The following is a 26593-nucleotide window of genomic DNA, read 5'->3' on the forward strand; positions in this document are numbered from 1 at the left end:
TTCTCCTCAATACATTACATAGTTGCAAATTAAAATTCCATCCCAGTCTACCATTTTTGAACTGGTGCAATGATCTTGTCCTCATATATACACACTCACTGAGCAAATCATCAAGCACACTGTACTCATACTGGGTAAGGCCTCCTTTTCCTCTCAAAACTGCCTCAATTTTTTGTGGCATAGATTCCATAAGATGATGGAAACACTTTGTTTGATATTCAGGTTCATGTTGACACAATTGCATCAAGCAGTTCCTGTAGATCTGTCAGCTGCACATTCATGTTGTGAATCTCCCAATCTACCACATCCCAAATATGTCGTAATAGATTCAGATCCAGTGACTGGGAAGGCCACTGAAGAACATTGAACTCATTGGCGTGTTCATGAAACCAGTTGGAGATGACTTGTAGGCCATGGTGAATTATCATGCTGGAAATACCCAATAGAAGATGTGGCCTTGAAAGGATGCACATGGTCAGCGACAATACTCAAATAGGCAGCGGCATTCAAGTGAACATTGATATGTGTGCTAAATGTGTGCCAGGAAAACATTCCCCACAACAGTACACCACCACTCCTGGCCTGGATTGTTGGCACAAGGCAGGATGGGTGAATTGATTTGTGCTGTTGATGCCAAATTCTGACTCTGCCATGTGTGTGTCTCAGCTTGAGAGTAATCAGACTAAGCTTCAATTCTCCAGGCTCCAACTGTTCAGTTTTGGTGAGCCTTGGACCACTCCACCCTCAGCTTTCTGGTCTTGGCAAACAGGAGTGGAACGTGGTCTTCTGCTGCTGTAGCCCATCCGCCACAAAGTCTGATGTGTTGTGCATTCTGAGATGTGTTTCTGCTCACCACAATTATATACAATGCTTATCCAAGCTACTGCAGCCTTTCCGTCAGCTCAAGCCAGTTTAGACATTGGACGTCTCTCATCAAAAAGGTGTTTCTGTCCACAGAACTGCCACTCACCGGATGTTTTTTATTTGTCTGAGTAAATTGTAAAGACTGTTGTGTGGGGAAATTCTAATGGCCCAAGGATAAAAACTATCTGCAAATCTTTTTGGTCCACTTGTGATGCTCTTGTACTGCTTGCCGGAGGGCAGTAGTGTGAACAGTGAGTAGCCATAATGGGAAGGATCTTTAATGATTTTCCTGACCCTGCGGAGGCATTGATCACTGGAGATATATTCCAAGGAGAGCAGCCAATTATTTTCTCTGCCATAGATATCACCCTCTGCAGAGTTTTCCTGTCTGCTGCTGTTCAGCCAGCATACCATGTTGAGATGCAGTATGCTAAAACACTCTTGATGATTGAATGGTTGAAGGTCAACAGCAGCTTCTCCTTCATTTTCACTTTCCAGAGAAGTCTCAGGAAATGCAGTCGCTGCTGGGGCTTTTTGACCACTCCCAGAGTGTTTGCTGTCCAGGACAGGTCTTCAGGATTTGTAAACTCCCAGAAACTTAAAGGAGGTGACCCTTTCCACCAGGTCCCTGTTGATGTATATAGGGACTGGCTCTGTCCCATGCCTCCTGAAGTCAATGACCACCTCTTTAGCTTTGCAGGTGCTGAGTGAGAGATTGTTCCTGGTGCACCTCACTGACAGGTTCTGCACCTCATCCCTGTATGCTGACTCACTGCCACCAGTTATGAAACCTACCACTGCGGAGTCATCAGCGAACTTGATCATAGTGTTGCTGGAATAATTAGATGTACAGTCGTAAGTGTACAGGACAGAAGTGGGATCAGCACACAGCCCTGAGGGGAGCCAGTGCTAAGTGTGAGAGTGGAGGAATTGTGGGGACCAATTCTAACAGTTTGTGGGCATTCAGTGAGGAAATCCTTTATCCAAGTACAGAAGGAGGGGTTAAAGTTCAGATAATGCAGCTAATCAATTAGTATGCTAGGTTTGATTGTATTAAACGCCGAGATATAATCAACAAATATCATCCTTACATAGGTTCCTGAGTGTTCCAGATGTCTCATCACTGTATGGAGGACTGTACTGATGGCATTCTCAGTACATCTATTTGATCTATAAACAAAGTGATGAGGGTTGAAAGTCTAGGTGGGGGAGGCTGGCTTTAATGTGCTGAGCAATAAGTCTTTCTAAACATTTCATGACTGTTGACATCAATGCATCAGTCAATAGTCATTAAGGTTATTGATGACTGACTTTTAGGGACAGGGATGATAATAGCTGACTTAAGACATGGGGGAATGGTGGCCTGTGATGGTGAAAGATTAACTAACTTAGAAAGTACTTATGCCAACTAGTCAGTACAAGCTTTAAATGTACTATGCCACATATGCCATCTGGTCAAAGAGTTTTCCTCAGATTCACTGTCTTCAGCACCCATCTCACTTGAAGTTCCTGAAAAGTGAGTATGTCGCAGCTGGGAGTCAGAATGTCTGTGTCAGAGTGCAAATAAAAGATCAATCAATCAATCTTCAATCAAACAATCTTTTATTAGTCTCACAGGGAACCTATCTCAGCAGTATAAGGCCCAACTCAAGGGTCTGGCTTGGGCATGTGGCCAGTCCATCACAGTGTACACTCATACACACATACACTCACTCATTCCTAGCAGACTAGTTTAAGTCTGGCAATCAACCTGACCTGCAAGTCCTTGGCATGTAGGAGGAAACCAGAACACCCAAATAAAAATCGACATGGAAATAACAGGAATGGAAGAACTGACAAATAATGAATTCCAGACTGCATTCACATTTATTTTCACCTTTGCATAATGCCAGGATTGTTTGAACTGTTGGATACGCTGTACGGTATAACTAATGCTCACATATTACGGTTTCCCCACCCTTTAAGAATATAAAGAAGCTGGCAAATGTTCTGGATGATGCCCTTTCACTACACAATTTCAGACACTTTGCTATCCCTGACACTTACTAAAGTTGCTTACAGTCACTGATGTCATCACTTCCATGCAGTTCCCATCATTCAGGTGCTTCAAAAACATTTAATGGATTTATATTGACAAAACTGCCCAGATGAAAATTAAAAACTGTATAAAAATCCATCCATTATCCAACCCAATATATCTTAACTACAGGGTCATGGGGGTCTGCTGGAGCCAATCCCAGCCAACACAGGGCATGAAACAAACCCTGGGCAGTGTGCCAGCCCACCGCAGGGCACACACGACCACACTAGAGACAATTTAGAATCTCCAATGCACCTAACCTGCATGTCTTTGGACTGTGGGAGGAAACCCACGCAGACACGGGGAGAACATGCAAACTCCATGCAGGGAGGGCCTGGGAAGCGAACCCAGGTCTCCTAACTGCGAGGCAGCAGCACCCTGACTTACAACATTTATGATACAATTGGTTATATTTCATTTTGGCTTCCAATTGGAGCACAGGCAGGTGAAGTGACTTGCCCATGGTCACCCAGTGTCAATAGCTGGATTTGAACCCACAGCCTCTGGGTCTGAAGTCCAAAGCCTTAACCACTACACCACACTGCTTATAAGAACAGGGACAGATGGGCACACCGACTGGATGAGGGAACAGCTTCTTGCCCAACTGGAGGCACAAAATGGCTGTCCCAGTGGAAGCTGGAGGCCACAAGCAGTTCCATCTGCCACAAAGACAGGTGGCAGTGGTCTTTCTGAGGCAATTCTGTTTGGAAACCAGCAGGGGTAAATGGGAATTGGAGTCCAGAAGTACAGCCAGGTCAGGGTGCCTGGGTGGCATTTGAGGGCACCATATGACCCAGAAGCGCTTCCAAGAGGACACACTGTGGCACCAGCATAAAAGGAGTCAGGCAACACTTAACAAGTGTTGTGATTGCAATTGTGATTGGTTGTTTCTGTATATTTGGTGATGTATTTGTAATAAAATACTTCATTTTGAACCTGGGACTGTGTTGGGTACTATTGTGTCTGAGGTTTGGGACTCTGTGGCACCTCATTGTGGTCAGAATAAACAAACAAACAAACAAGCAAATAAATAAATAAATAAATAAATATATACAGTAATCCCTCCTCCATCGCGGGGGTTGCGTTCCAGAGCCACCCGCGAAATAAGAAAATCCGCGAAGTAGAAACCATATGTTTATATGGTTATTTTTATATTGTCATGCTTGGGTCACAGATTTGCGCAGAAATACAGGAGGTTGTAGAGAGACAGGAACGTTATTCAAACACTGCAAACAAACATTTATCTCTTTTTCAAAAGTTTAAACTGTGCTCCATAACAAGACAGAGATGACAGTTCCGTCTCACAATTAAAAGGATGCAAACATACCTTCCTCTTCAAAGGAGTGCGCGTCAGGAGCAGATCATGTCACAGAGATAGAGAAAAGCAAACAAATCAATAGGGCTGTTTGGCTTTTAAGTATGCGAAGCACCGCGGCACAAAGCTGATGAAGGCGGCAGCTCACACCCCCTCCGTCAGGAGCAGAGAAAGAGAGAGAGAGAGAGAGAGACAGAGTTTGTTTTTCAATCAAAAATCAATACGTGCCCTTCGAGCTTTTAAGTATGCGAAGCACCGTGCAGCATGTCGTTTCAGGAAGCAGCTGCACAAAAGATAGCAACGTGAAGATAATCTTTCAGCATTTTTAGACAAGCGTCGGTATCGTCTAGGTGTGCAAACAGCCCCCCTGCTCAATCCCCCTATGTCAGGATCAGAGAAAGTCAGCGCAAGAGAGAGAGAAAAGTAAGCTGGGTAGCTTCTCAGCCATCTGCCAATAGCGTCCCTTGTATGAAATCAACTGGGCAAACCAACTGAGGAAGCATGTACCAGAAATTAAAAGACCCAATGTCCGCAGAAATCTGCGAACCAGCAAAAAATCCGCGATATATATTTAAATATGCTTACATATAAAATCCGCGATGGAGTGAAGCCGCGAAAGGCGAAGCGCGATATAGCGAGGGATTACTGTATATCCATCCATCCATCCATTATCCAACCTGCTATATCCCAACAGGGCGCCAGCCCACCGCAGTATATATATATATATATATATATATATGTAGTTTAAATGTTTTTAAGATTATATCTGAAATATTGTATAAGTAATCATATATTTCCCTTAGTATATTGTCCACCCATCCATCAATGCATCAGTTTTCTATCACTTATCTGCATCCAGGTCGTGGTGCTAGCAGTCTGAGGGAAGAAGCCCAGATAACTCTTTTCTTCACCACCTCCTCAAACTCCTCCAAGGAAAATATTGAGGTATTCCCAAACCAGGTGAGAGATTAAAATCTCTCCAGAATGTCCTGGGTTTGTCCAGAGGTCTCCTCCCAGTTGAACATGCATGAAACACGTCTTCAGGGAGGCATCCAGGAGACATCTTAATCAGATGCCTGAACCACCTCAACTGGCTGTTGTCAATGTGGAGGAGCAGTAGTGCTACTTTGAGCTACTCCCGAATACTGGCACTCCTCACCCTATCTCTAAAGCTGAGCCCAGACACTCTGTGATGGAAGGTCATTTCTGGCGCTTGTAACCTTGATCTTGTTCAAAACAGTTCAGCATATTGTAACAAACATGTTTCTGAATATATTGTGTAGTAGGGGGGCAAACCCCCCCCATAGGCTCCTTCGGCGCCCAACCCCGAGTTGCGGCCAGAAATTTAGTAAAAGCTGAAAATTTAGAAAAGAAAAATTATTATTTATAGGAGGTTCGCTCACCAACCCCCCTGGCTTGTGCTACGTGCCAGCCACTTCGCATCTCTGCTGCTTGCGTTGTGAAGAGGGGGGCTAAACGCACCCCAAGGAGACATGGTCGCTCCTCAGAAACCCCCTCTTAAATGGTAATACAATGGGAAACAAATACAGTTTTTTTTTACCTCCTTTTTGCTCAATCAGCTGCTGGCTTGCTGCTGCTGCCGTGTCGCATGATCTGCATCTCGCGTGATGCTTTGAACATTTAAAAGCCTGTACAGCAGCTGTCCTACTCTTTGTCTTTTATTTCCAGATCTGGGCATGGCTAAATCTCTTGGCACAAACTCTTGCCTCGCGGGACGTGAGTTCTTGATATTTTTCAGTTTATAATGTAAAAATGGAATAAGAACCTGAAAATCTAACAACATCACATTAAAGTTCAATAAATTCTGAAAAGAATGATACCAAACATATATATGTAGGTTTTAAAATAAGCCCAATTTAAAGCGTGACAAAAAACGTGACATAAAATCGTTTCACAAAATATATACAGTAATCCCTCGCTATATCGCGCTTCGATTTTCACGGCTTCACTCTATCGCGGATTTTATATGTAACCATATATAAATATATAACACGGATTTTTCGCGGGTTTCTGCGGACAAGGGTCTTTTTACTTCTGGTACTTGCTTCCTCAGTTGGTTTGCCCAGTTGATTTCATACAAGAGATGCTATTGGCGGATGGCTGAGAAACTACCCAATCAGAGCACGCAGTTAAGTTCCTGTGTGCTGCTGATTGGCTGAGCGACGGAGTGCTGCTTTAACCAGGAAGTCTCATCTCACTCATTCAGCATTAACGTGCTCCTGCTACTGCTTCAGGGGCCGTGTCCAAGCGCCAACAGAAGATGGAAATGATTGCAGAAAAGGTAAAAGTTTTGGATATGTTGAAGGAAGGGAACAGCTACAACGCTGCAGGCATCACGATTCTTTTTATTTAAAAAAGAGGAAAAGCATATAAGATCTACAGCCGCAGTGTCCTTTAACCAGGGCACAAAACGAGTTGCAAGTGGACGTGATAAGGCAATAGTCTGGATGGAATCTGCTTTAGGGATTTGGATTGAAGAGTGCTGGAAGAAGAACAACGGCGGTGCTACACAGTCACCTGAAGAGGCTCCTTTAGAAAAGCTGTAACGCTATCCTTTGTTGTGCAGTAAAATTAAACTCATCGTTATCGGACAAGTCGTCGTGTCATTGTTGGTGAGTAACCATAATTAATTATCTACGTACAGCACTTATTACATGTACATAGTTTAGTGTCACTGTACACACATTTTACTGTATACAATTTTTCTTGCATTGTACGTATTTATTGCTGGTGGCCTGTCTGTCGTAATGGCTGTAACATATGTGATATCGGAGACGCTCGATATCTTTAAAATAATATTTAGGTTTTACTGTATATAAACTGTATTTACATACATAATATCAACGAATCTTACCTAATATCTAAGAGAATACAAAGGGTTTATGCTGTATAATTGTGCAGGAAATGTTTATAATAGTGTGGGAGAGTTTATAAGGGCTTAAAATATATAAAAATAACCATATGAACATATGGTTTCTACTTCGCGGATTTTCACCTTTCGCGGGGGGTTCTGGAACGCAACCCCCGCGATGGATGAGGGATTACTGTAGAGAGTAGATAAGACATGCAATATACTGTGTGCCCTGGTCCATGGAAGATCATTCATGGCTTACTTTTTTACCTGGAAAAAGCTCAACCCGGCCTTCCTAATAATTATAATGATTCTGTTTTTAACTTCCTGGACTTCACTAAAAATTGTTCAAGTTGGTTGTACCGCTATCATACATAGGCTTTAATTTATAACTTCACTACTTGCCTGTACTTGGTTAATAACAGATTTATTATTTGTGCTGCATCACAGTGTGATTTAGTGTACAGAATATCTCAGTATCAGAAACAGATTGGAAAATTTGTATTGAATGAAATTTTCAGTGCCAGGTTATTATAATTTTAAAATATACTGTAATATACAAAAATGACAGGCATTTTGAAATACAAGCTGAAATATATTTTACAGTATAACTAGAATTTACAGTATATTTAAAAATATGTTGTAATAGTTTTCTAAAATGTATCTTACAATATATTATTCCTAGTATTTTAAAATATATAAAAAATTATATTTTGGAAAATATACTGCAGTATATAAAAATGGCAATCCACCTAAATAAATGGACATGTGTCTGTATATCCATATGTCCAAGTGCCTCTGTTAAATGCCATTTAGTATGGAATTCATAAAAGTAGTGCTAATATTTGTGGAATCAAAAATATAATACATTTTATTACTATTCCCATTGCAAAATACAAGTTTGGTTTGTTTATTCTGTTTTCTCTCCTGTTTTCAATCCCTTAACTCTACGGTTCATCACTTCAATGTACAGTTGCAGTCAGTGTGGAGTTTACATGTGATCCTCATGTTTTTCTAAGCTTTCTGATGGGTTCTCCAGTTTTCCATCCACATTCCAATGATCAACATGTCCATCCATCCATTATCCAACTATAGGGTCACGGGGGTCTGCTGGAGCCAATCCCAGCTAACACAGGACGCAAGGCTGATCAACATGTACTTCATGTAAATTGGTGATCATAAATCGGTCTGCTGGGATTGAGTGTGTGTGTGTCTGTGTGGACCCTGCATTGCTCTGGCTCCCTGACCAGAGTTGGTTCTTGCCTTGCTTACAGTGCTGCTGCAACATGCTTTGGAACAGATTATGTGACTTTCATAATGCTATTATGTCATCTATTTATTAATTTGTACACTTGTACAGTTTCTTTCTTCCCTTTTTCCATTTTATTGTGCAAATCATATAAAAACCACGAAAGTGACACTAAATTTATCTTAAACTGGTTTGGCAGGCCTCCATTCTTCCAGTCTTTAATGAAACTGCCTTTCAACACCCTGATGATAATATGAAGCATCCAAACCAAGCCATAAAAATCTATTTATATCTTCTCATATATTTTAATTAATAGACAGAATATAAGACGGTTAGACCTCTACATAGGACTGGAAGTCAAATGTAATCTTACAGAAATCTTTTTGCTGCATGCACTTTTTCATGCACTTTCTGTGCTTGCTTTTGACTCTGAAGAGCTGGAGCAAACAAACAAGGAATCGCCACAGAATGAGACGCTGCACCATCACAATATACAGAGGCACACACTCATTTTGGAACAATGAGCCTGTGTAGTTTGTCTGAAATGAAGCCTAAGCTATGTAAAAAATATTGTGTTCCTTTCCATTTTGCCTGGCTCACTGCAAATTACCTGACCTGACTGCAATGAGGCAGATTTTCCAATTTGTCATCAACAAATGTATATACCGTATACAGTGGGTTCAGAAAGTATCCAGACCCTTTCACTTTCTGAAAACTTTATTGCATTATAGATTTCATTTTAAATGGTTTATGTTGCCATTTTTGCCAGTCAATCTGCATTTAATAACCCTTAATGACAAGTGAAAACATGTTTTTAGAAAGGTTATAAACTGGAATATTTCATTCATATCAGTAGTCAGACCTTAAATTCATACTTTTTTGGAGCAATTCCCACTTCTTCTTGGGGTAAGTCTCTACAAACTTTGCACACTTGGATTTTGGCAGTTTATCCCTTTCTTATTGGCAGATACTCTAAAGCTCCAGTGAGAGTCCTGGTGTTTTCACACTTCTCCCATTTCACAGTTATTGAGGTCACTGTGCTCCAGGGAACACTCAAAGTTTAGAATTGGGTTTATACTCTTACCCTGATATATGCTTTACCACAGTACGATTGCGGTGGTCTACTGAGAGTTGCCTGGAATTCATGGCTTGTTTTCTGTCTTGACACAAAGTGTGAATTGTGGACCCTTACATACACAAATGTGTGCCATTCTAAATGTTTCCCAATCAATTCAGTTCGCCACAGATGGAGTCCAATCAAGATCTGGACACATCTCAAGGAGATTTAAAGTGAAGACAATAGATCTGAGCACAATTTGGAGAGTCACAGGAAAGGGTCTGAATAGTTATATGAATGAGAGATCGTTTTTGATGTTTAATGATTTTGCAAAACTATTCCGAAGAAATGTTTTGTTTGTCTTTATGGGTAATAGATTATAGACTGGTGGGCAAAAATGGCATATTTATCAATTTAAAATTATATCTGCAACATAATAAAATTTGCAGAAAGTGAAAGGGTCTTAATAAAGGGTCTTACCTAAATGCACTGTGTGTATATGATATATTGTATCTTCCAAAAAAATACAAAGAGTACACAACATGTGTTTTGCCCTAATTGGGGCTCATCAGGTGTATGCACTTTTGCTTCCCCTTGCAAGAATCGAACATCCGACATCAGCGCCTGAGGCAAAGCTCCAGACATTGTGCCACGGTGGCTGGTTAGCTTACTTGGTGGGGTGTAGACTGGTGTATTACATGCATAGGTCTAAATACAATCTGATATATGAGTTGTCACCTACCAGGTAAAGGTTGTGGTTGGTCGGCCAGTCGGCAGACATCTGCTGCCATGACCATCCACAAGCATTATCTAGTATGTAAGCACTCAAATATCAGATTATAATCAGACCCATGCATATATATATATATATATATATATATATATATATATATATACAGTATATATATATATATATATATGTGTGTGTGTGTGTGTGTGTGTGTGTGTGTGTGTGTGTGTGTGTGTGTGTGATATATACGTGAGATTAATGACAGAAAAAGTGAAAGTTTTATGCACTTATGGGTGTGTTATTTGAGTTATATTGAGTGTATATTTTTCTTTTTATTTGAAAGGCTGGTTTGGTCAACAGTGTTTTACTACAGCAATTTACAAAGGTTCCTTTACAGAATTATTTATTAGTTTGTATATAAAGTCATTCTATACTTTTTGGTTTAATAAAGGAAATGTATGCAGTTTAAATGATCGTTCACAGCTTGTTGGTGCCTTAGAAAAAGTCTCACTCCTGGACAGCAGTAGGAAAAATACTTCAAAGTTTGGACAAAAGAGAGAAAGCTACATTGTTCTGAGCTTAGATTATCTGCTTATTCATCGTCATCCTCCTGCTGCTGCTCTAATTCTTACTGTCTGTTTTAGCAGCTCTGCTTCATTCTCAGCCTGGATCATGCATACTTCATTGTTTTGCTGTTTCACCCCAGTTCCAGAATACTGGAATAGCTGACAAAGTTTTCATCATGTTCAAAGAATTATAGCTTTCATGTAAGTTAAAATAGACACATTCTGAAAACTATTTAATGAGTTATTCAATGATCCAACCCTTTAAAAAATTGTTTTTTTTTGGACTACATCATGGAGAATGTAGCTTCTGAAAGTTAACATGCGCCCAGATTCACCACACCACACTGATTTAGACTCTTCAGCCGATCCCATAACATGCTGATAGATAGTGGGTGGAAGCTCCCCAAAAAACAGAAAAGTTGACATTCTAGCAAGAAAACCACGAAAGATCAAAGTTCTGAGAAGAAGTAATGCTGCGATGCCAACACTGAATTTTTCTTATGCCTGTCACTAGCTATTCATCCCAACTATAGACACAGTAGATATGTATGTGAGGTGCTAAGTTAGATAGATAGATAGATAGATAGATAGATAGATAGATAGATAGATAGATAGATAGATAGATAGATAGATAGATAGATAGATAGATAGATAGATAGATAGATAGATAGATAGATAGATAGATAGATAGATAGATAGATAGAATGGGAGTGATGTAGAAGACAGCACTTCTACCTCACACATTCACACACAGACTCACTACAATTGTTTTGCCACTGTATGGAGTCTTGAGGTTCTCCTTGCACCCATGACATTTTTTTTCCAGGTACACTTATTTTTTGTGTTCCATACTTTTGGACAACATATTATTCAGCAGAATTGTGTCAAGAAACTCTTCTGGTGCTCCTTCATACCTTTGGCAATACACGTTTATAATGAGACACTGTGACTGCTCTCTCATCATTATCGACAGATGATTTTGTCAACTGCTGTGATGAGTCTTTTCTATACTTAAATGTTACAAAAACTAAAGAACTAATAATCTGTTTTAGAAGAAACACCATTCGCCCACAAAAAATATTCATCAAAGACCAAACATTGGAGAATCCTGATAATTATAAATATCCGTGGACAATCATAGACTCAGAAACTACTTTTAATAAAAGTACTGAAACCACCTGCAAAAAAGGGACAGCAGCACCTCCACTGTCTAAGGAAGCTGAGATATTTTAATGTGAGTCCTGCCATTATGTCACTCTTTAATAAATCTTGTATTGAGTCAGCAAATAAAACAGAATAAATCAAACTGTAAAATGGAGGAAAAAATAACAAGATCTCATCTGCCAAATTAGTCCTGCTTTAAAAAATAATTATTATGGAAAGCACAGTGAATTCTGTCATACAGGACTCACCCACTATTTTCTCAATTTCAGTTGTTGCTATCAGGTCCTAGGTTGAACGGTTCCAAGGATTAAAAGCAGCTGGTTCAAAACGTCTTTTAATTATCTGCTAAACAAGGTCAGCTTTATATTCAAAGTCTTAAATTATGGGATGAACTGCTATAATTTACATCAAACTTTAGTCATGTTTTTACTGATGGTTTAACTGTTATATCTAATATACAGATCTAATGTTTCACCATAAGCATTATACTCACTGCTATATTATTTTTACACATACTGAGTTTATGTTTTATAGCTGTGTCCTTTATTGATTTCTTTTAATGTTACACTATGGTCTCTGTAAAACCTGCCAACAAAACAAATTTTCCTCTTGGGACCATAAAATGAAATTGAATTGAATTAAACCCATTGTTTTCTTTTCTTGTTTTGTGCAATTCTTGTGTGTGTTTAAGGGGTGTGGGGGAAGGATTTTTGTTTGTAATAATATCTCTGTATTTCATAAGCTTATGCAAAAACCTACAATTTCCTTTGGGATAAATAAAGAATTCACTATCCTATCTATCTATCTATCTATCTATCTATCTATCTATCTATCTATCTATCTATCTATCTATCTATCTATCTATCTATCTATCTATCTATCTATCTATCTATCTATTAATATGAGTCTGTTAGTAAATGTACATTACAAGAGACTGGTATCTGGAATATAAACTAGGACTGGCTGTTCCCAATATGTTACCAGTATAGGATCTGGCACTATCTGATTCTTGATTGGAATTATGCAGTACAGAAAAAGGAGGGAACAGACAGACAATCATTAAAGTAAATCAACACATTTGTTTAATCCATCCATCCATCCATCCATCCATCCATCCATCCATCATCCAACCCACTGAATCCGAACACAGGGTTACGGGGGTCTGCTGGAGCCAATCTCAGCCAACACAGGGCACAAGGCAGGAACCAATCCCGGGCAGGGTGCCAACCCACCGCAGCATTTGTTTAATTAAGCATCTTGTTTAATTACAGCAGCAGGGTTTGGGTATGGACCATAAGGCAGGAAGCAGCTCTGGATGAGGCGCCAATCCATAGCAGGACACACCTACACTCACTTGTCGTGAGCTAATTTAGAGATGCCAATCAACCTAACATTCATCTTTGGGATGTGGAAGGAAGGCCATTGCATTTAGTGACAAAGTCACTCAAGTACAGAAAAACCTCCACCCACAATGTGGCCAGCACGCCTTTTCTGTACTTTGCAATTATTCTACGTGAATGTTTTCTGTTTCCTCCTACATCTTAGATGTGTACAGTTTAGGTAGATTACTGACTTGAAATTATTGTGGTAATGATGAGTGTATGATTGTGCCCGGTGATGTTGTAGTGATCCATGTTGGTTTGGGTCCTTCTTTAGTCTTAAAACTACTGAAACTTTGTTTATCACTCATCCCAGAATACATAAAGCAGGTTGTGAAGATGCAGAGATGATATTTTTGGTAAGTTCAAGCTCTTTTATGAATAAACCTCCACTCTCTTTAAGTCAACTTCCCTGCTTCTTGTGCACAAATTATACAAAAATAGCAAACATTATAAAGAATTGAACAAAAAAACAATTATGAACTAAGTATTTCTATTTAGCTCAGCCTGCTTCAAAAGAGATTTTGCCAAATTGAGCAGGCAAGGCTTTGTTTTCCTTTAATGAAAAGGAAACTGTTTCTTGAAGCCATTCAAATGAAAGAAACTGTCTTCTCTGTCTGTGCACGGCTTGTCAGAGCCCTCCGTCCCTACCCTCGGCTCCCCCTCTCTCCGTTCAATAGCTTCAAACTACAGCTTGTTATCCACGGAAAATTAGCATCACTCAGGCCACACACCCCAAAACTGGCTACTCTTTGGCAGTTGTTGCCAATGGTTACACCCACTTACTCTAAAAACTAAGACCCTTTTTTGCAGAACTCAAAGAGCAAAAGCAGCACGCTAAACCAAAGTAGACAGTTACACCATTTAGTGACTAACTAACGTGCATGTACAGTTGGTGACGGGCAGTTCAAAGAGTCCCAAAGAGTTACAGTAAGCAGAGAAAACAGCAAGTGTCTCATGACTCCGAGGGGGTGCACAATTAGTACAACTAGATAAAGTCATTAAATAGATAGATAGATAGATAGATAGATAGATAGATAGATAGATAGATAGATAGATAGATAGATAGATAGATAGATAGATAGCATTATTTACATAGGTACAGTATATTCCTGCAGCTGTCTCAAACAAGAATTTAAACAAGATACTGTACTACTGTACTACAGTAACTGTTGATAGATAGATAGATAGATAGATAGATAGATAGATAGATAGATAGATAGATAGATAGATAGATAGATAGATAGATAACTTCTATATTTCACTTACCATGGCTATTTCTTTCTTCTGGTGTGCTACATTCTCAGCTGCTGTCTTCCCTCTCTCAGTCCCTCTTTTTTTCTTCTCTGTTTCCCACTGTCCTCCCCTTTTTCTTTTGGTCTCCTTCACAGTCCTTGTAACTCCATTTCTATGTTTTCACGCGGCACTGAAAAGTACTTTCTCTTCCCACATTTCTAACGGCTCTCTTTCTCCAGCCTCTTTTCTTTCAGTCCAGCCTTGTCTGAGACGGCGTCTGTGTTTGATAAATGTGTGTGTGTGTGAGTGTATGTGCGTGTCTGTGCGCCGGCGCGCGCGCGCGCTCTTGCTCGTCCGTGTACGCGCACACAGCACAAACAGAGCGAAGCCTGCTTTTAATTATACAATCCCCAATCTCAGCTGCCGTCCTCTCCCTTTTTTCTGCGTTTCCCCCTTTTTTTAACCTAACTTCTTCGGTTTGCTTAACTCATTTCATATCCAGACAAACTTTTGGATAAGCTTTTCGATGCAGTTGCTTTATGTTTGACTTCTTTATGCCCTTGCTATTGTACCTCGACTTTCCTTTCGTTTCTGATTGCAAACATTGATAAAAGGACGCGTATCCGTGTAAGTGCATATTGTAGCTTTTGGGGAAAGGTAGCTTTACACAGTGTGTGTGCGACTGTAGATAAAGTAAAATGACTTTATAGTTTAACTCCTGCACTGTGATAATCTGAGTTCCAAGGATTGTTTTTCGAAAACTTTAAAAGATTCGCAGCTTTGGAGTAGGTAACGGGCTTTAGGGAAACTGCACTTTTCTGTACCGCGCATGTGGGGATGCCTTGACGTTGTGGGTTTAGCTGAAAATATCTGAAATGAAGAATAGGAGGTCATTCGGTCCGCCAGGCGCATTCGGTTGCGTCAGTCGCTGCGGTTGCTACACAGCAGCTTGCTTCACAGACAGACAGCCCCCCGCGACCTCGGCTTTACGAGCTCCGCCAGGACTAAATGAGAAACCCTCCCCACTACCGTCAGCCCCCCTGAATAACCGAGTCTGCAGTCAAAGTGATTTGGTTTTATAGAGCATATTGTGACCAGCTCCAATAACTGTGTATTTCTGTTACGTCAAAATAACCTAGTAATTCAATTGACTGAGCACTATGAACAACATTATTCGTCCCAAAGCTGATTCTGTTACTGTTTATTATTATTACTTGTTATTTCTGACGCCTGTATCAAAGGCGACGTACAACATTTGAAAAATAAATTGACGGCATATTCGTTTTTCTTTTTTTCCAACTAAGGCACAGGCAGGTGAAGTGACTTACTCATGGTCACACAGTAAACTACGGTGTTACTTTGGCTACTGCCAGGCTCTGGCCCCACATTTCGTTACTCATTAGGGTTTCCACTCATCTACATCTTAATCACTTATTCCATGTACCCTTCATGAGAAAAAATACATTCATACTACCGGTTTGAAAACGCTTCTCCTTATTTTCCAATAGTGCCCAAAACTTCAAATTTCATTAAACAAAAGAACTCTTTTGAATCAACCATAATGAAGTTCGGAATAAGGTCCACATTTAGCCTCCTCTGTTCCAAGACTGAATTTCCAGAGTTCTTAAGACTAACAAGTCATTAGTCAAAAGGGTTGTGTATCAGAGATTACAATTGCAAAGACTGTGAAAAGTCACAACAGTGTAAAGGCCATTGGAGTATTAAAATGCTCTGTAACTGCTCTTAGAAAGGACTGTGGGAAGACACAAGGCTGGGTGCACAAATCCAAAAAAAGAAATAGCCCAAATTTAAAATGTTAAACTGTTAAACTTTTATTTGAAAACAATTTTTATTGATTTCAATCCATCTACCTAGTAGGGACGTTCAAAAGGTTTTAATTTGTCGTTGGAAACAGTTAAGGCAGGAGTAGTAGTAATTGGGCATTAAAAAGTTGTAATGACGCTGGGAAAGTTGCATTGCAAACTAAGGTGGCTTTGTAAAAAGTGGCGTAAATTGTTTTTGAAATTCTTAATAAATAGAGTTAAAAAAAGTGTTGAAACTTTTTGAACGTCCCTTCTATCTATCTATCTATCTATCTATCTATCTATCTATCTATCTATCTATCTATCTATCTATCTATCTATCTATCTATCTATCTATCTAATACAGTGCCTCATATATATAGTGATCAAGTGATCCCTCGCTATAACGCGCTTCGCCTTTCGCGGCTTCACTCTATCGCGGATTTTATATGTAAGCATATTTAAATATATATCGCGGATTTTTCGCTGCTTCGCGGATTTCTGAGGACAATGGGTCTTTTAATTTCTGGTACATGCTTCCTCAGTTGGTTTGCCCAGTTGATTTCATACAAGGGACGCTATTGGCAGATGGCTGAGAAGCTACCCAGCTTACTTTTCTCTTTCTCTCTCTTGCGCTTTCTCTGATCCTGACGTAGGGGGTGTGAGCAGGGGGGCTGTTCGCACACCTAGACGATACGGACGCTCGTCTAAAAATGCTGAAAGATTATCTTCACGTTGCTACCTTCTGTGCAGCTGCTTAGTGAAGCGACATGCTGCACAGTGCTTCGTCAATTTGTGAATTTCCCATTGGGATTAATAAAGTATCTATCTATCTATCTATCTATCTATCTATCTACTTAAAAGCTCGAAGGGCACATATTGATTTTTGCATGTTTGTTTTTCTCTGTCTCTCTCTCTCTCTCTCTCTCTCTCTCCCTGCTCCTGACGGAGGGGGAGTGAGCTGTCGCCTTCAACAGCTTTGTGCCGCGGTGCTTCGCATACTTAAAAGCCAAACAGCCCTATTGATTTTTTGCTAGAGATTGTTTTCTCTATCTATGTGACATTCTGTGCTCCTGACACGCACTCCTTTGAAGAGGAAGATATGTTTGCATTCTTTTAATTGTGAGACAGAACTGTCATCTCTGTCTTGTCATGGAGCACAGTTTAAACTTTTGAAAAAGAGACAAATGTTTGTTTGCAGTGTTTGAATAACGTTCCTGTCTCTCTACAACCTCCTGTGTTTCTGCGCAAATCTGTGACCCAAGCATGACAATATAAAAATAACCATATAAATATATGGTTTCTACTTCGCGGATTTTCTTATTTCGCGGGTGGCTCTGGAACGCAACCCCCGCGATGGAGGAGGGATTACTGTATATATATATATATATATATATATATATATATATATATATATATATATATATATATATATATATATATATATATATAATACAATAAAATATATATATATAATATACGGCACGGTGGCGCAGTGGGTAGCGCTGCTGCCTCGCAGTTGGGTGATCTGGGGACCTGGGTTCGCTTCCCGGGTCCTCCCTGCGTGGAGTTTGCATGTTCTCCCCATGTCTGCGTGGGTTTCCTCTGGGCACTCCGGTTTCCTCCCACAGTCCAAAGACATGCAGGTTAGGTGGATTGGTGATTCTAAATTGGCTTTAGTGTGTGCTTGGTGTGTGGGTGTGTTTGTGTGTGTCCTGGGTGGGTTGGCACCCTGCCCAGGATTGTTTCCTGCCTTGTGCCCTGTGTTAGCTGGGATTGGCTCCAGCAGACCCCCGTGACCCTGTGTTCGGATTCAGCGGGTTGGAAAATAGATGGATGGATATATAATATATATTATTATACAGTAATTTGAAAAAGTGAATGCACCCCATGAAATGTTTATTTTTTTTTTCACATATGTGGACATATCAAGATTTTAATTTTAGTTAAACAGTATCTATAGATACAGTAAATGCAAATTTCACATTTGGAAATAATAAGTCCACCCCTACATTTATCACTGACTCTAATATGTACCTTAAATTAGAATTGGGGCAAATGATTAATACATCTTTAGAGATAACCTTGTCTGAAGCTGTCTTATTTAAACCCCAGACATTTAGTTTGGTTTGCTCTTTGTTATTGTAGTGTGTGTTATCACCATGCAAAGATCGAAAGAGCTCTCTGAGGCCTTCAGAGAGAAGGTTATAGATGCCTGTGAGTCTGGGAAGGGGTTTTAAAAGATCTCTGAAACAACTGGAAATCAACCATTCCACTGTCTGCAAAATCACGGTATGGAGAAGATTTCAAACAACTGCCAACTTGTCCAGGCCAGGCCACCCCAATAAGTTCAATCTGAAAGCAGAACTCATGATGCTGAAAGAAACCTTTGAGGCTCACATTTACATCACAGGATCTCCAGGTAGCCCTTGCCACTGCGGATTTCAAACTGTATGAGTCTACTTTTAGAAAGAGAATGCAAAAATTAAATCTTCATGAGAGGTGTTGCCAGGAGGAATCAACGGCTACAGTTTACCCATAAACACCTAGAAAAAGACCAGGACTTGTAGAAATACGTGTTCTAGACAAACAGGGCAAAGATAAAGTTATTTTGCCATAGAACTAGAAGACATATTTGTCAAAAATTAAGACCGCATTTGACCAGAAGAACCTGATACCAACTGTAAAGCATGGTAGTGGAAATGTTGTGGTTTGCAGCTGTTTTTATACATCAGAGCTTGGGCAGCTCACCATCTGAGAATCCACTTGGAATTCTTCATTGTACCAGCGTGTGCTTGACGATAATGTGAGAACTTCTGTTAGAAGACTGACGCTCAACTGAAAGTGGACCTTGCAAAATCATACCAGTTAATTCGCCAAGGAATTCCTGAAAAGAAAACAATGGAGGGTTCTGGAATGGAAGTTAATGCCTGGATTTGAATTCTATTAAGATGCTGTGGTTGGATTTGAAACAGGCTGTGCAGACAAGACACCCTCAAACATCATAACACTGAAAGATTCCTGAATGGATGGTAGTAAAATTGGATGCTATCATGAAAAATCCCCTCCATCCTATCTAGGGGGCACTGTCTTGAAGAACATTTAGCCACAGGCTCATTCCACTAAAGCGTGCTGAGAAGTGCCACTATGGATCTTTTCTGCACGCTGCTAACAGACAAATCATTGCTTCCACCCAACGTCCCAGGCTAAATGCTTATATTATTTAAGTTCATTTTATGATTTCTGCACGAGATACATTCATCGATCGATCGATCGATTGATTGATTGATTGATTGATTGAATTTTATTATTTGTCCTGTTAGTCTGTATCTTTGCTTTTTTATGTTTCTCTTGCTGTATGCATCTAAATTTTCTCTTTGGATTATGAAAGGTTATCTGATCTAATGTAATGGAGGAGTGGGAAAAACCTTCTCCCAGCTGATGTCAGAGAGTGCTAGACAGTTAAACAGAAGCACCTACTGGAGGTGGCAATTCCAGCTATTAGAGCCAAGGGTGCACCTAATTTTTCTAAATACAGAAATGGTATATCTGTTTATTTTTACAATTATTCAATTACATCCCCTTTATCGAAAGATATTATTTAAACGAAGAACACATTGTGATATGTCCTCATATGTTAAAAAAGTAAACACATTTAATGGAATGTGTTTACTTTTCCTTTGATGTGCTCACATTAAACAACTTCTAGTTGGAAGGAAATGTCAAACTTAATTAATATGTTGTTTCTGATCTCATCACCTGAGACCATCTGAGGATAGTCCTGAGGGTGTCCCAAGGATGTCAGGACTAAACAAGTAAAAATCATAGGTGGTGACAAGTTAGATGACTTTGTGATGATTTTCTAGGACAGTTCATACTTCCAAAGTACTTCGAGTTTGTCCCCTTTTCTTACAGCCAACAGCGTGCTGCCTGACCAATCTAGTGCCTTACAAATGTTTTACAGGTGCAGTTTGTTCATTCGCAATCTTGGACCTTTTTTTTCTTGTTTCAATTTTGTCATGGTACATGAAAGACAAGACCTCATATGGATGAGGCCCAGAATACTGGGGTTCTTTATTCCTTGCATTTGAATTATGCATTGTACTTCTGTTTTAACGTTGTAAAAGGATTCACGCAAAACAGGAAAAGGTTTGGAGACAGCGGCCCATATACTTGAAATAGGCAGACAAAGATGAGGGTTTGCTTCAACAAATGAAAAGGTCTTGACAGACATCAATCCAAAACAGAACAGATCAAACAGACAAACAAAGCAGTTTTAAAGTCGGGCAGGGGAAAGGACGTCATTCTGGCAGGAACTGGAAGTGATGTCATCATGTCCAGATGGAATTTCCCGTGGTTGGCCTGAAGATGAAAAAGAGGAAGGATCAGTGCACTCCACCACCCCCTGGTCCAGCATGGAATTATCTCTTTTTGGGCCCTTCAGTTGCCTCCCATGTGCACATGTGTGACAACATTCATTGGTTGTGAACTCTCACATGCACACAAGCCCACCCTTGATGACTTAAAAGAAAACTAAATTCAGGGCAAGTCCAGATTGTTTGGACTGAAAATATCAGACTACATGACTGTCAGGACGGTGCCACAACTGCCTCTGACTTTCTAAGATTATATACATGAACTCTGAAGGTGAAAATTGCTGTAAAATTGTGTAATGTGACTTGGCCTTTACATATGATGTCTGGGAAAATATTTCAGCTTATATTACTATAAACTGTTGTTCAAAACTGTGCACTGCCTGCACTGAATTCTGAAGCAGAAATCAAACAACATAATACCTGACCTTCCCTTAATACTGTGGGTTAACTTAAAGTGTGTTGTGTGGAGATTTCACATTATACTGACCCCTACTGGTTGTGGCTTTAACAATAAAAATGTGTTCTTTATCTATGATCTGTTAAAATTATACCAGGCATTGATGTAAATTCATATAATAATTAATAAAAAATAATTAAGCCGAATAGCTAGATCAGCATATGGCTTTTTGGGACTTGCAACACTAAAATGACCCTTATATGGGAGGTCACTGGAACAGAAAGAAACAGCCGTGCCTGATTTTCTAAATAAATCCCTTGCTCACACACCCACTTTCTATTTTTGTCCCACTGGTGCTATGCCATTTGACACAACCTCTAGTCCGCCAGTGTATGGAAACTTGACCCTTGTTAGCAGCAGGCCATATGTTTGAAAGAGAATCTACAGACGATGCTGTTGTAAGGGACAGAGAGATGTGTAGTGGTATTTTTCCTTAAGTCTGTTTGTATGTTATTTGGTGTGAGGGCCATGTGAAAGTAATATTAAATTTAGCACACATTAAGCCTTGATTCATGTATCCATTACTTGCTTTGATTAATTATTATTGTAGCATTGCAAATGCCCTCACATATCCCAGTATGATGGGCTGTAGTGCCGAATCATAAACAAGTAGCATAAGGCACATGGCAGCAACCAACCCGGGACAGGGCACCAGTCCATTACAGCGCAGATTCACGTAAAAACGGAGACACACTCATGTGGGGTCAATTTAAAATGTGTTGTAGTAGCTTTGGATTTTAAGCCCAAGATTGATGGTTTAATTTCCACCTCCACTTTCCTCTTTGATGCTGCTTTAACATGCCCATGATTCAATTTAAAAAAAAGATATATCCTTTAACCGCCACCTTATCGTGGTGGAGGGGTTTGCGTGTCCCAATGATCCTAGGAGCTCTGTTGTCCGGGGCTTTATGCCCCTGGTAGGGCCACCCAAGGCAAACTGGTTCTAGGTGAGGGATGAGACAAAGAGCGGTTAAACAAACCTCCTATGATGGAAAACAATTTTGGACGGCGTTTTCCCTCGCCCGGACGCGGGTCACCGGGGCCCCACTCTGGAGCCAGGCCTGGAGGTGGGGCTCGATGGCGAGCGCTTGGTGGCCGGGCCTGCACCCATGGGGCTCGGCCGGGCACAGACCGAAGAGGCAACGTGGGTCCCCCTTCCCATGGGCTCACCACCTATGGGAGGGGCCAAGGAGGTCGGGTGCAGTGTGAGTTGGGTGGTGGCCGAAGGCGGGGACCTTGGCGGTCCGATCCTCGGCTACAGAAGCTGGCTCTTGGGACGTGGAATGTCACCTCTCTGAAGGGGAAGGAGCCTGAGCTAGTGCGCGAAGTTGAGAGGTTCCGGCTAGATATAGTCGGACTCACCTCGACGCACAGCTTGGACTCTGGAACCAATCTCCTTGAGAGGGGCTGGACTCTCTACCACTCTGGAGTTGCCCCCGGTGAGAGGCGCAGAGCGGGTGTGGGTATAATTATTGCCCCCCCGCCTTGGAGCCTGTACATTGGGGTTCACCCCGGTGGACGAGAGGGTAGCCTCCCTTCGCCTTCGGGTGGGGGGACAGGTCCTAACTGTTGTTTGTGCGTATGCACCGAACAGCAGTTCGGAGTACCCACCCTTTTTGGAGTCCCTGGAGGGGGGTACTAGAGGGCATACCTTCTGGGGACTCCCTCGTTCTGCTGGGAGACTTCAATGCTCATGTGGGCAATGACAGTGAGACCTGGAAGGGCGTGATTGGGAGGAATGGCCCCCCCGATCTGAACCCGAGTGGTGTTTTGTTATTGGACTTCTGTGCTCGTCACGGATTGTCCATAACGAACACCATGTTCAAGCATAGGGGTGTTCATATGTGCACTTGGCACCAGGACACCCTAGGCCTCAATTCGATGATCGACTTTGTGGTCGTGTCGTCGGACTTGCGGCCACATGTCTTGGACACTCAGGTGAAGAGAGGGGCGGAGCTGTCAACTGATCACCACCTGGTGGTGAGTTGGCTTCGATGGTGGGGGAGGATGCCGGTCAGGCCTGGTAGGCCCAAACGTGTTGTGAGGGTCTGCTGGGAACGTCTGGCAGAGCCCCCTGTCAGAAGTAGCTTCAACTCCCACCTCCGGCAGAACTTCGACCACATCCCGAGGGAGGTGGGGGACATTGAGTCCGAATGGGCCATGTTCCGTGCCTCTATTGTTGAGGCAGCTGACCGGAGCTGTGGCCGTAAGGTGGTCGGTGCCTGTCGTGGCGGCAATCCCCGAACCCGTTGGTGGACACCGACGGTGAAGGATGCCGTCAAGCTGAAGAAGGAGTCCTACAGGACCCTTTTGTCCTGTGGGACTCTGGAGGCAGCTGATAGGTACCGGCAGGCCAAGCGGAATGCGGCTTTGGTGGTTGCTGAGGCAAAAACTCGGGCGTGGGAGGAGTTTGGGGAGGCCATGGAGAACGACTTTCGGACGGCTTCGAGGAGATTCTGGTCCACCATCCGGCGTCTCAGGAAGGGGAAGCAGTGCAGTGTCGACACTGTATATGGTGGGGATGGTGCGCTGCTGACCTCGACTCGGGACGTTGTGGGTCGGTGGGGGGAGTACTTTGAAGACCTCCTCAATCCCATTAACATGCCTTCCAATGAGGAAGCAGAGCCTGGGGACTCAGAGGTGGGCTCCCCCATCTCTGGGACTGAGGTCACCGAGGTGGTCAAAAAACTCCTTGGTGGCAGGGCCCCAGGGGTGGATGAGATACGCCTGGAGTTCCTCAAGGCTCTGGATGTTGTAGGACTGTCTTGGTTGACACACCTCTGCAACATCGCATGGACATCAGGGACAGTGCCTCTGGATTGGCAGACCGGGGTGGTGGTCCCCCTCTTTAAGAAAGGGGATCGGAGGGTGTGTTCCAACTACAGAGGGATCACACTCCTCAGCCTCCCTGGAAAAGTCTATTCAGGGGTCCTGGAGAGGAGGGTCCGTCGGATAGTCAAGCCTCGGATTCAGGAGGAACAGTGTGGTTTTCGTCCTGGTCGCGGAACAGTGGACCAGCTCTATACCCTTAGCAGGGTCCTGGAGGGTGCATGGGAGTTTGCCCAACCAGTCTACATGTGTTTTGTGGACTTGGAAAAGGCATTCGACCGTGTCCCTCGGGGAATCCTGTGGGGGGTACTCCGAGATTATGGGGTACCGGCCCCCTTGATAAGGGCTGCTCGGTCCCTGTACGATCGGTGCCAGAGCTTGGTTCGCATTGCCGGCAGTAAGTCGAACCCGTTTCCAGTGAGAGTTGGACTCCGCCAGGGCTGCCCTTTGTCACCGATTCTGTTCATAACTTTTATGGACAGAATTTCTAGGCGCAGCCAGGGCGTTGAGGGGGTCCGGTTTGGTGGGCTCAGGATTGGGTCACTGCTTTTTGCAGATGATGTTGTCCTGTTTGCTTCATCAGGCCGTGATCTTCAGCTCTCTTTGGATCGGTTCGCAGCCGAGTGTGAAGTGGCTGGGATGAGAATCAGCACCTCCAAATCCGAGACCATGGTCCTCAGCCGGAAAAGGGTGGAGTGCCCTCTCAGGGTTGGTAGCGAGATCCTGCCCCAAGTGGAGGAGTTCAAGTATCTCGGGGTCTTGTTCACGAGTGAGGGAAGAATGGAGCGTGGGATCGACAGGCGGATCGGTGCGGCATCCGCAGTAATGCGGGCGCTGCATCGGTCTGTCGTGGTGAAAAAGGAGCTGAGCCGCAAGGCGAAGCTCTCAATTTACCAGTCGATCTATGTTCCTACCCTCACCTATGGTCATGAACTATGGGTAGTGACCGAAAGAACGAGATCGCGAATACAAGCGGCTGAAATGAGTTTCCTCCGCAGGGTGTCTGGGCTTTCCCTTAAAGATAGGGTGAGAAGCTCAGTCATCCGGGAGGGGCTCAGAGTAGAGCCGCTGCTCCTCCGCATCGAGAGGAGTCAGATGAGGTGGCTCGGGCATCTGATCAGGATGCCTCATGGACGCCTCCCTGGTGAGGTGTTCCGGGCACATCTAACCGGGAGGAGGCCCCGGGGAAGACCCAGGACACGCTGGAGGGACTATGTCTCCCGGCTGGCCTGGGAACGCCTTGGAATTCTCCCGGAAGAGCTAGAAGAAGTGGCCGGGGAGAGGGAAGTCTGGGCATCTCTGCTCAAGCTGCTGCCCCCGCGACCCGACCTCGGATAAGTGGGAGACAATGGATGGATGGATGGATGGATATATCAAGTTTGTATCCTGAGCTTCTTATTAACATGAATAAAGGAGTCAAAGAAAAAGGCAATATTACAATTACTTAATTTAACAAATGTGTCGGTCGAATTTGGAAGGAAAAACATCATATTTGCAGAAAACCTGTGTGAACACAGATGTTATGTAGAGTCCCAATAGGGACTGGGTAAGGATTTGAACCCAGAACTCTGGTGCTGTTAGGCCACAGGGCTAACAAGTGCACTATCTTGCTATTATAATTGCATGAAAAAATCATATTATATGCAACCATACACATTTTCAAATGAGTGATGTATTGTTTAATGCTGCTGGCTAACAGTTATAGAGATCTGGTCTCAGTTGCTAGCCTAATCACTGTCTGCGAGGGGTTTACTTTTTTCCCCCATAATTGTGTGGATTTTCTTTGTGGATTTGGAGTCTTTGCCAAAGACATGTTGGTGTATTAATGGGTGATTCTAAATTGGCTTGTTATGAGTGACTCAGCCTTTGCAATGGCCTTGTGTACTGTCCATTGAGTTAAAAGATGTTTGTATTTATTTACCCCCATGTCCCACAGGCACAACACAGTCCCAGAAGCACAAAAAACAAAAGCACACAAACATAAATTTTTCCTTTGAACAATCCTCCACTTCTTCCAGGCAGCTTTGTCTCCCTCCTCCCGACTCTGACTTGCCGAATGGTGGCTGTTGGCTTCTCTTATAGCCCACCCGGAAGTGCTTCAGGCGTTTGCTGACCTAATTCTGGCTGCACTTCTGGTGATGGCGGAATTACCGCCCAGATGGGCCCATGAAATCGTGCAGTTCCCCCTGGTGGTGAACACGGAGCCCAACCGGGCTGAGCTCTGAAGTCCCATGCCTGCGGCCCCGATGCAATTTAGGGGGGCTGCCACGAAGCATTCCAGGGGGAAGCAGTGTGTAGCCCATGGCTGTTCCCCTGGATCAAGTGTTGAAGGGGTGTCCCGGCATCAAGATTCAGGCTGGTGGTGATGGTGTAATGGTGTTGGGGGTATTTTCTTGGCACACTTTGGGCTGCTTAACACCAACCTGAGTATTATTGCTGACCATGACCTTCCCTTTATGACCACGCCATGTCACAAAGCTCAAATCATCTCAAACTGGTTTCTTGAATATGACAATGGGTTCACTGCACTCAAATGGCCTCCACAGTCACTAGGTTTTAATCCAATGGAGCCTCTTTGGGAATTGGTGGAACTGGAGATTAGCATCTTGGATGTGCA

The 26593-nt window shown here is 42.4% G+C and overlaps 1 protein-coding gene across 3 annotated transcripts in view; it reads right to left on the bottom strand.

Moving 5' to 3' along the window:
• LOC114645726 (rho guanine nucleotide exchange factor 40-like) overlaps positions 1–14816 on the bottom strand; it is a 252056-nt gene extending 237240 nt beyond the window's left edge. For all 3 annotated transcript variants that reach the window (XM_051923101.1, XM_051923100.1, XM_028793549.2), the window contains exon 1: positions 14546–14816. In XM_051923101.1, coding sequence (XP_051779061.1) covers positions 14546–14548 — 3 coding nt within the window. In that variant the 5' untranslated portion in view covers positions 14549–14816. The remainder of the gene's footprint in view (positions 1–14545) is intronic.
• Between the last annotated feature and the right edge of the window lie 11777 nt (positions 14817–26593).

Source organism: Erpetoichthys calabaricus, chromosome 2 (genome assembly GCF_900747795.2).
Source record: "Erpetoichthys calabaricus chromosome 2, fErpCal1.3, whole genome shotgun sequence".
Taxonomy (NCBI): Eukaryota; Metazoa; Chordata; class Cladistia; order Polypteriformes; family Polypteridae; genus Erpetoichthys; species Erpetoichthys calabaricus.